The 10810-nt window shown below is 38.8% G+C and overlaps 1 protein-coding gene across 1 annotated transcript; it reads left to right on the forward strand.

Annotated features, from left to right (window-relative positions):
• LOC124639843 (alpha-tocopherol transfer protein-like) lies at positions 1–10810 on the forward strand. The gene is made up of 5 exons (XM_047177344.1): positions 1–252; positions 7372–7531; positions 7761–7941; positions 8489–8680; positions 10134–10810. Exons 1-5 carry the CDS (start codon positions 105–107, stop codon positions 10374–10376), a joined length of 924 nt encoding a protein of 307 aa, XP_047033300.1. The 5' UTR covers positions 1–104; the 3' UTR covers positions 10377–10810.

Consider the following 10810-nt stretch of genomic DNA (forward strand, 5'->3'; position numbering starts at 1 on the left):
CGCAGTTTTGTCCTTACTCAGCTGGAGTACGCAATCTTAGCGGTCGGAATTAGAGCAGCGAGTCGGAGCTTGTACAGTCGTGTACCCGTGCGTAGTGTAGTGCGATGGCGTTACTGCAGGGCCCGTCGCGCAAGCAGGCCGAGCTGATCGCGCAGGAGCTGGGCGAGGCCCCCGGGGACATCGAGCGCGGCGTGCGCGACCTGCGGAGCATGCTGGCCGCCTCGCCCTACCTGCCAGACCCTGAAAATGTTGGTAAGTTGATACAACGGCTACCAAAAATGTTCCTTAGGTATTAAAAAAAATGGGGCAGTGGAAACATTTTCTTCGTTATCACGTGAAGCAAAACCTGTAAAATAATTCATACTGAGGAGTTTGATTATCACTTAATACTAGCATTACTAGCGATTGCAGCCTTGAGGCAACTTTCATGATAAGTTACTAACGTCTGAGTCGCTTTAAACAAAAGAGAACTCCAGGAAATCAGCCTTTAACTCTAAAAAACCGCAGCTGAACCGGATCATCCGTTTAAAAGGGCCACTGTGCCACTGACTGACAGCCAGACAGGCACGCAAAACACATAACGGTCAAACATATAAAACCCCTTTTTTTACTTCGGGAGTTTTCCCACGAATTGTACCTACTGGTACGAAACTGCGAATCAAACTTTTTACAATATATTTTTTCTGAACTTCGAATGTCGTTTAGTCTTGGTGGTCCAAATTGCTAAATTAATGCTAGAGACACTAACCCATAATTACGCATCCTGCATATTATAATTTAATGGCTAAGTAATAATTTATGACTTGCGTGTAATAATTTTATTATCAGATTAATATCTGCACGGCCACAAACGGACTTGACAGGTATTATTAATATCGAGTTATTAGTCTGGTGATGTGAATAACTTATAATACAAATATATGGCTTTAGGAATCTGGATAGACTTGATTAGATCGAGTCATTTATACAAAAGATGGTCTTTGACCTTACCCAGGTGGCACGGCAACATCACTCATCATACAGGTCGGACATCATATAGGTACCTACACTATAGTTAATTAAAACTTTAAAACCGCAGAAGTAAAAAAAATAATTATAAAATATAGGTAGGTATACCTAATGTAGGTACCTATAATTTGATTAGAGCTATTATTGAAAACAAAACCTGTTTAGCTAGAGATGTAACTAAGTATTTGAAATTACCCTTGGCTTACCTAATAAACAAACTATAACTCAAAATAAGTTCATCATGATACAGATAACCGTGGTTAAATGGGAATTAAATTCTAATTAAAGTAGACGAAAACAAATATTACTTTAATGGTTTTAATGATAGTGTTTTTTTACATATCGTAATGTTGCAAGTTTGCTCCTATAGTCCCATAGATTGTTTCTAGATAGGTAGACTAATTTGCATGCATAGAACTCTTAAATTGCCTGCATGTCGCCCCTTACTGTTAGGTTATATATTATATTACGTGTTTAGATATTAAGTAAAGTACTTACACATCCGAGCTAAGAATTTCTGTTCCTAATGTAATTGAAACAGTCCAACAAGGGCATTAACCATTCGCGAGACTGGACCGACCGGCCGCGACCGGACAAAACCTAGATTAGGTAGATATACCTAGTTATTCTATGTACTTATCTTCGATCTAATTAAGTATCTTCCAATGAGCAAAATAATTAAAACCGTATTTTTTAAACCATAACAGATTATTTTTGCACATACACAAACACACATTTTTGGTACATATTTTTTTTGTATACGAGACGAGCGCGGTACGGTCAGCAACAAAAGTAACAAAATCAAAATGTAACAAACTTTTGTTGCTCACTGTACTAAGTATATAGATAGGTGTTTATAGGTATACCTATTGTTATAAAGTAGATATTTATTCATGGATACATAATACAAATTTGCAAAGCCCTCTGTGCGATAGAGAGGCGGAACGGAGGCACTAACTTATACAGTGCACTCAGCTAATGCATAGTAGAAGTAGGTATTAGCTCTTAATGCGTTAGCCATAAAATATAATGTATCGCTTAGCATTTGTAATATACTGTTCAAAACGACCACTAGAATCACTACGAAAATAAAATACTCGATATAAATGATCCTACACGATGAAATACAGGTCCTCTTCTAGTGTTTACGTACGTGATGGCAAATGTCATAACAGGAAATTGTGTCAAAATGATGCAGGAGATTAAATACATATCTATCAATAAGTGCAGGCCCGCCGCTAGCTGTTTGTTCGCCCGCGTGCAAAACTGATTGTGCCGCCCTACGACTACATACGTTTTGACAAAAAATATATAAGGGGGGGGGGGGAGCGGATCCAGGGGGTCCGGACCCCCCCCCCCCCGCCAATTCATATCCATCTTACTTGTCCAACAGAAAAAAATATGTACATGCACCGCTCTGATTGCAGAAAACCCACCTACTTTTGGATAAATAACTATTGCAATACATAACATACATTACACATAACTTTTTATTTACTTGAAATGTTCAGAGTAACCTAAGCAGTCCTGGGTTAGCCCATAAGCAAACTAAGCAATTGCTTATGGCAGCGGTTCCCAAATGGGGTTCCGCGGAACCCTGAGGTTCCGTGACAGGCCCTCAGGGGTTCCGTGGAAAATTCAAGATTTCCATATGGTAAATCGTTTCACTTTTAACAATATTAAATTATTATTTATTTTCAATTAAATTGTTTAAATATTGGATTCCAAAATTCCATTTAGGCACCATGTAGGTGGCCACGGCAGCAGATAATTTAATTCAGTTTTTTACAAATTGTAGATTAACTTAATACCTCCCGGTCTTTGGAAATCGGCAAAGTAGGTCAAAAATCACCACATTTTTTGGGCTTATTTCATCGCCAGGATTATACGTTTTCATACATTTGTTAGGACGTGAAATGACACGGCATACGAGTATTTTCAGTGTCTATTTTTACCATGAATCAAAGGTTAAAAATTATTTCCTATTTTTGCACCTCCATGAATCCGAAAATTTCGCGCTCGCTTCGCGCTCGCAACGCTCGCGACTCCATGTTACGTGTGATGCTTTTATGTTCGTTTAATTGGTATCCAACACCGAAAAAATTTTGCGCTCTTCCGTCGAGGTTTCCTTTGATGTTTATTTTTTATCCCTCTGATTCAAAAAAAGCAATGGCGCTTTCTTCGCTAGCTGCTTCTTACTCATTTGCATTTGCTTTTTTGTGTGAATATTGTACTTTTTGAGACCTTATTAATTTACAGTGGTTTTGTTTATTTTGTGTAGGTAATTAAACTAAAAAAAAAATCGCGCTCGCTTCGCTCGCCGTACCGGCTACCTCTGAATGTCTTTCAATGCTAGCGGGTGCTTGGAACTTCTTCTTTTAGTAAAAAAAAAATCGCGCTCGCTCGCCTCGCACCTGTACAAACCCAATCTATTTCTTTTTGCGTTTACTTTGTCTGTCTTCAAACTGAAAACTATTCACATAATACACAAAGTCAAGGGCGGCTAAATTGTTTTCTGGCCCGTGTGGCAGATAGCCATGCTACGCCTGAGTATACTGAATATGCCTCTAACCATATAACCATTTGGTGCGCTACCATACGCTACGAGCCGTACCTAAGTGTATTTACTTCTTTAGTTTACTGCTAAGGTTCCGCCGAAAAATGGTGAAACGAAAAGGGTTCCGAAGCCAAAAGAATTCGGGAACCGCTGGCTTAGGGCATCAATGCAGTGCAATCATTACCTAAGTGGCCCCTATGTATTGAAAGATTGTGATTAACTTAAACTAACGCACTTAAATATCTATAATAATGTTTAAAGTCAGTAAAATATGTTATTTGGTGGGTTTCCCTTCGAAAACTTATAAGGCACATGTCATATGTAAGGAAGCGCGAGCGGAGCGAGCGCGAACATTTTTTAGTCTAAGGACACAAAACAAATAAAAACCACTGTAAATAAACAAAGCAAAGTCAAAAAGTAAGATATGCACAGAAGTGAAGTGCAAAAGCCGCGAGCGAAGTGAGCGCGATTTTTTCCTTAGAGTTTTTATGAAGTAAACATATTATCATAAAAAGCCATAACGGACGTGCGCGAAAAATGTTTTTTCGGAATGCCTCAACAATTAAACAAAGATAAAATGCGACATCTCACATGGAGCCGCGAGCGCAGCGAGCGCTAATTTTTTTGGGGATGTAAAGGGTGAAACAGTCAAAATTGATAGGAGACGACCAAAGCTAGGGCGGCTTTTTCTGAAATTTTATTGGTTTAATTTTGCCGCCCCCTAAATAGCATTTGCCCCACGCTACGCCACTGGTTGATCTTAAATCGTTTTTAAGAATCTTTAATTTTGAAAATGTCCTTTCAACAGATGTACCTAACTGAAACCGGCAGTGTAAGTAATATTCTTAGCGCTATTACTGTGTTCGGAAATATTGAAATCAAATCATTAATAAAAAGATATTGTATTTTTTAAATATTATGTGATAACTGGCTAGATTTGCCGCCCCCTAGGACGTGCCGCCTGCGTGCTGTGCACGCGCTGCACGCCCGCTTACGGCGCCGGGCCTGAATAAGTGCACGCATATTCAGTTTTTACCTAACCTAACTATTATAGTAATCTGTGCTTAAATGCTTTACTTTCCCGCCTTGAGCTTAGAATACCCTTAGGAACCATTTAAAGTTAACTCGTTAGACGTTAATAACTGTTAGAAGAAACATGAATGAATAGGTCAGTTATCTAGACATTAGGCCACCGTCATACCTATCTATGGCGCAGGAACGTGGAAAGGTAGGCGTTTACCGGCGAGAATTACTCGAAATGAAATTGCAGAACTAACTGCAAGTAGTTTTATATTGCAACAGATCTGCTGGTGTAAGCCAGTTGCAAGTGCAATATAAAGCTCAACCGCATCTAATATCGTTCAAATCCCAATTTGGATGTGTGCATCGGTGAAATGCATCAGCGGGCACCGTGTCACGACTCGCAATGAATGAGTAATGACACGCATTAAATCGTAAACCATCACCATAACTCGCCTCAATGGTGACCGAATTGACACAATTACCTCATCATGGATCCAAATCACACGCATAACAATAAGAAACATCATTATTTACCGCCATTGATCGAAACAATAGCACTTTTACGCGTTTACGTTTCCTCACATCGCCAAAACGTTTGGTGCATTATAATACGCACGATGTCCTGCGCAAAGTTACGTGCGCGAGTGACGCTCCTTGACCAAGTTAGCGAAAAACTGTAATTGCAAAACTATTATTAGTGATACTCGTGTAATTATATGTCAAAGTACTAACTAGCCTGTTACGTTGTCCAGACCTAACAGACCACCATATTGACACAAGTATCAATTATGTTACAAACAAATAGGTACGTGATGGTTGTGTAATGTGGATAAGTGCATATCTGATTTACCTACGTAGCTAAATCAAGATGAGTTCAGAGAAAATGTACAAGTTTAATTGGAAAACCTACCTACCTAGGTAGTGATACGATCATATGGGTATAATACAGTAGTAGGTAAGAAGTAGTAGTAGTACTATCTACTTAGTTGTAGGTTGCCATATCATATTGTCTCTTATTAAACTAATGTAAGTCTAAAGAAAAGGTGGATGATGGATTGTCTGAGAAATGTAACACATGATGTTATGAACAAGAGAGTGGATGTTAGTGTTACGAGTAACCTTTAAATAATCGGTATTACAAAAAAGACATAAACGCAGAATATAGAAACAAGCAATGTTAGAAAAAATAAAAACGGTTCGAGACTAGGTGCTTTATTTACAATCGTAACAATTTAGTGTTGTTTTGCTAAACGTTGTTAGTTGTTTTTAATATAACACTACTTTAGCTAAGCGAACTTGATGGAAACTTGTTAAGTCGTTTACTTAACTGTCAGTAGCAATTTTCCAGAACTATTGACAAATGGAACCGGTCTGACTGGTCTCATTGAAGAACAATAGACTATGTTGTTGTACTTATAAGGAAAAGGAATAGAGAGCTACCTACCTAATGCTGCTACACCATGGTAGAGCACCAAACTGGTTCGCTATAGTTTATTTCATTATAAAATATTAGCATATAACCTTGACACGTCAAAGACAACGTGATTTTTCTTTTTCCCTGATCAATATCGCTATTAAGTAGTACTTTTCCGAACAACACCTACTTATGTTCAGTTTATTTTTAACCAATATTTTTTTATGATCAAGTTACACGAGTCTTACGTACATAAATATGTATTATCGCTTTGAAGCGATATATAACAAACAAAACAACAATCCATAACACTCGAAAAACGAAATAAGAACCAAGTTTTGAGCGATATTTTATGTGACCAATTAGTTATTTTTGCTCTGCACCTGAAGCATCTCGTGAAAAGGCGACATAAACTAAATGTACATACTAAACGATGCAGTTCTTATTACAAAAGGAACGAAGGCAAGAATGACCATGTTTCGCGTCCAATGCTAAGAATTAGAATACAATGCAATAATCGGGCGTTGATCGCAATGAAACAATAATACTTATGTACCACCTACTGCTGAGGCTCATTTTCCTCAATATGCTACGAAAGCAAATAGGTTTGAAATGTTGCTACAATTACGGAAGTGAAGTGAAAATAATTGCTGATCTGTTGGTGACGCAAATATGCGGATTACGGCACAAATGTGTGATGAAACGACGGAAACGAATCACATTGTTTAATAGCTAGATGTGTTTGTTCCAGAGATAAGACGATTATCAGATAGAACAACAAACATACATAAACGGTACCTAACTTAGGGATGTTGTAGACATATTGGGGATCAGCCAGAATCATCTCATTACTACTACTAATTAATACATAGGTATTGTGTTCCCAATGTACTCTCGGACTGAGTCCAGACTATGTAAAATTCTACAAAATTAGAAGAGCAAATAACTATAGAAACGATAGACGCTTCGCAAATTCGTTGCTATGGTCATAGCGTGTTGATAATATTTCATGTACACAACACATTTACACACTCGTGGTTTTCGGACCTACATTTACCAAAAATATTTTTTGACAAATGACTACTTATCATCGTTTTGCAAACTTCTGTTTAAATTGCGAAATATTATTGGGTCCTAGAAGGCTAATACCACAAAGGTTTCGAGTTTAGATGAAAATGTTCAACCCAGCAGTGCGTAAAAGAGTCTTATACTTAATGTTGGAAGTACTTAACATGTAGAAAATTCTTCTTTATATCTCACATAAGACACTCTGAACTTAAACTTCTCTTATGAATTTCAACGAGTTGATTTCAGCTTTAAGCTACTATGAAAATACAAATTTTTCATTGAAATGTCTTCTGTTCTGCAGACAAACGCATCTTGGAGCTGTTCGTGCGAGGATGCCGTATGGATCTGGATCGTGCTCGCTCCAAGCTGGAGGCCTACTGCCTGGCGAGGGCGCGCTTCCGAGATCTGTACGAACATCGCTCACTCAGCTGCCCTCCTCTCGATGAAGTCTGCAAGTTCATGTGAGTTACCAACTCCTTTTTAAAATCGGCCTCGGGATCAAACAGAAACAGGTTACAGAAAGTCAGTGGTCATTCATTCTGCTTTCCGACAGTTTCTCTATCTGATGACAACCTTTAAACTTAATCAACTTCGCATAATTAGATAGACAACGATGTTGATACTTATTATTTTGATTTTAACATTGTGAAGTAGTCTGAACTCTGATTGATTTATAATCTTCATTCACAGGGACATAGTAGTACTCCCAAAGCTGACAGATGAGGGCTACAGGATCACGATCTTCAGGATACGACCGGAATACCCTGAGAGCTCGGCAGACGTAGCCAACGCCGTCCGTGCAGTACTGCTCACCAGTGACGTCAGGATGTACGACGAACATCAGATCGGAGGAGACGTTTTCATCTATGAGGTCAGTTAGGCCAAAATTGAGTATTATGTGAATTGTTTGTAGGTATTATTTTACATTCAAGTTGACTGAGCAGCACATAAAGAGCCCAATATAGAAACAGTAAACGTTAATTTCGTCGCGCCTTGTATGGACCAGATTAGTGAATCCATCCTAATTAAATACAGCGATCACAGGTTTATTTTCTAGAAAATAGTTCCGTATCAGGTCAGTGACTTTTATAGATGTATCTAATAAGAGTAACCTTCAAATTATTCAAAAGATTTCCGATCCGCTTTTGCATAATAATAGAATTCAAAATGATTCGATTCATTTTCAAATAATCAGATGGGCCCATTATGCTTCCCTGTGGAACACTTATAGTTTATTTAATCTGACGCAATTTAACCTTATGTTACATCTTCGCTTTATCACCGTTTGTTCCAAATATATGCCATTTTGACCTAGGAGGCAACAAGGCATTTATATTTAGACATCTAGTCAGTTTATCATCTTTTCTGATTTGAATGAAATTATGAAAACGAGTTTGTTTTCTTATTCTTACCCACAGGTGTCAAACGTGCGTGGTTCGGTGGTGGCGCACGTGGCGGCGGCTGCTAACGCGGTGCGACGCTCCATCCAGTTAGCGCAGGCTGCATACCCTCAGCGGCTGAAGAGGATCCACGTAGTGGGCTCACCTCCCTTCCTCGCCTCCTCCCTGGCACTCATGAGGAATTGCGTCAACGAGAAGATTAAGAGACGGGTACGCGTAAAAATTATAATATTTGTCAGTAATGTCCGGGTTTTTCTTCTTGTTCCTACCCTGTTCTATTTTTGTAACCAAGTTCTATTTAAATAATAATTTGACGTAATAATTACGTTGGCAACTAAGTACACATGAGGAAACTAAGTTGTTTAAGCTACCGCCTACGATCAAGGAAATTGAATACAGTTTACTCGCCACGCAACGATCTACTTATCAATGAATGACTGTTACAACATTACTGAATAAAAATATTTCTTGTAATAAACTATCCAATTGTATTGAACTTCTCACCTATTACAACCGAGGAATAGGTACAAATCGTTACAGTTTAATATAGCCTTTCCCCAGTGGCGGATTAACCCTATAAGCACAACAAGCACGTGCTTGGGGCCCCTGTTCTCCAGGGGCCTCCATCCTCTGCTGGCGTTTCATTTTATACCTACATTTTATCGAGATTCATCCACAATATATCCGAAATCACAAGGCGCGAGCAGTTCGGGAGTGACCCTTCATACACCCCCGCCTCTAAACTTGATTGGTCGCAGTGCTGTAGATTGTTGTACGATCGCAGTGATTTTTTTTTTCAATTGTGCAGTTGTTATACAATTTTTTTTCGGCTTCTACTCATCGTTGGGCAAAGAATTAATAGGCAACGATAGCGTTCCGAAGTCGCTATCGTACAGTCGTTGGGAAGCTCACGCTGTAACTACGAGTGCAATATAACAAACATATCCGAAAATTTTGGATGCTTTAGATCAGTGGTCCTGGTGGTGGTGGGCTGGTGGTGCCTGGAGGCATTCCAAGTGGTCCGCGGACCACCGGTTAAGTCCGCGGACGTTGTTATCGATCTTACGTTATCCATCTTACTTGTCCAACAGAAAGAAATGAAGGTTTGAAATGTAGCCCTTTTACGAAATTTTAGTTCTGAGTCTTAAAACATAATCAAGATTTCCCGCTCGCTTCGCTCGCGTTTTCAAAAACTATATGTCCTCGTTTTTACATTTGTCAACAAATTAAAAGTTAAGTACGTTTGGGCTACATTGTACGTAATTTTGGTTCTGAGTTTATAATAAAAATAATTAAAATTTCGCGCTCGCTTCGCTCGCGTATTCAGAAACTATGTGCCTTCGTTTTTGCATTTGTCAACAAACAAAAAATTAAGTACGTTTGGGATAAATTTTACCTCCGTACGAGTCCGAAAAAAATTTCGCGCTCGCTTCGCTCGCGCATTTGAAACTACATGTGCATCACTCTCGCTTTGCTCGGTCAATTTCTTCAACCTTCTATTTCCATTTAAGTATGTAATAGGGGGTCTACACAGGCTCTGTGCTTAGGGCCTCGGATACTCTTAATCCGCCACTGCCTTTCCCACAATTTCAGTATTTTATATCCTTATCCAATATTTCTCTATTTCCACATCTTATCTCAATATCTTTGTCTATCTCTACAGTACTACTTGCACCCGAAAGTTGATGAACTTCTGGATCACATTCCGGCACAAGTGTTGCCCCGCGAATGGGGAGGAGAGGAAGAAAACATCGATGTCCTGTCGAAGAAGTGGCGGCGCCGCATCGACGAGGTCAGCCCCTACCTGCGCATCTTCAACGAGGCCTGCAAGGCAGCCCCGGCTCCTGTCAACGATGTCGATATATACGGCACAGTAGGAGCTTTCAGAAAGCTCGATATCGATTAACAGACCAGAGCACAACACTTATATCTATAGAACAAGTTTAAGGAAGGGGTTTGTTTTGAAGGTAATGCTCATGATATAGGAAATAAGATCTGTGTTACGTATTAATTAATCATTTTCGTGAAAGAAAGGCACTACGTAGAAAAACAGCGGATTCACTTTAGGGGAAAAATGTTTAATGTAGAAAAATGTGTAATTAAAAATGTCCGATTCCAGAAACAAAGTTAGTTAGTTTTGGGATTTACTTCGTCCGTCCGAATGTGTGTATGAAATGCCAGTGTGTGTTAACATTGTTGATTCCATACCTTTGTTATATTATTATTTTAAGTGCTCAATATTGTTTAAGTTAAAATAATATAGTATTATGTTTTTACTCTTATTATTGTGATATTTTGGGATTAAATGTTTGCTCAATAAATGGGCAATGTAGAATTTAA

The sequence above is a fragment of the Helicoverpa zea genome, chromosome 19 (genome assembly GCF_022581195.2).
Source record: "Helicoverpa zea isolate HzStark_Cry1AcR chromosome 19, ilHelZeax1.1, whole genome shotgun sequence".
Taxonomy (NCBI): Eukaryota; Metazoa; Arthropoda; class Insecta; order Lepidoptera; family Noctuidae; genus Helicoverpa; species Helicoverpa zea.

Excerpts from the sequence above, each read along its gene's own strand:
- LOC124639843 (XM_047177344.1), top strand. The coding sequence starts at position 105 with ATGGCGTTACTGCAGGGCCCGTCGCGCAAGCAGGCCGAGCTGATCGCG. Across the intron at positions 7,942-8,488 it reads GAGACGTTTTCATCTATGAG|GTGTCAAACGTGCGTGGTTC; the intron begins GTCAGTTAGGCC and ends TCTTACCCACAG. Across the intron at positions 8,681-10,133 it reads ACGAGAAGATTAAGAGACGG|TACTACTTGCACCCGAAAGT; the intron begins GTACGCGTAAAA and ends CTATCTCTACAG.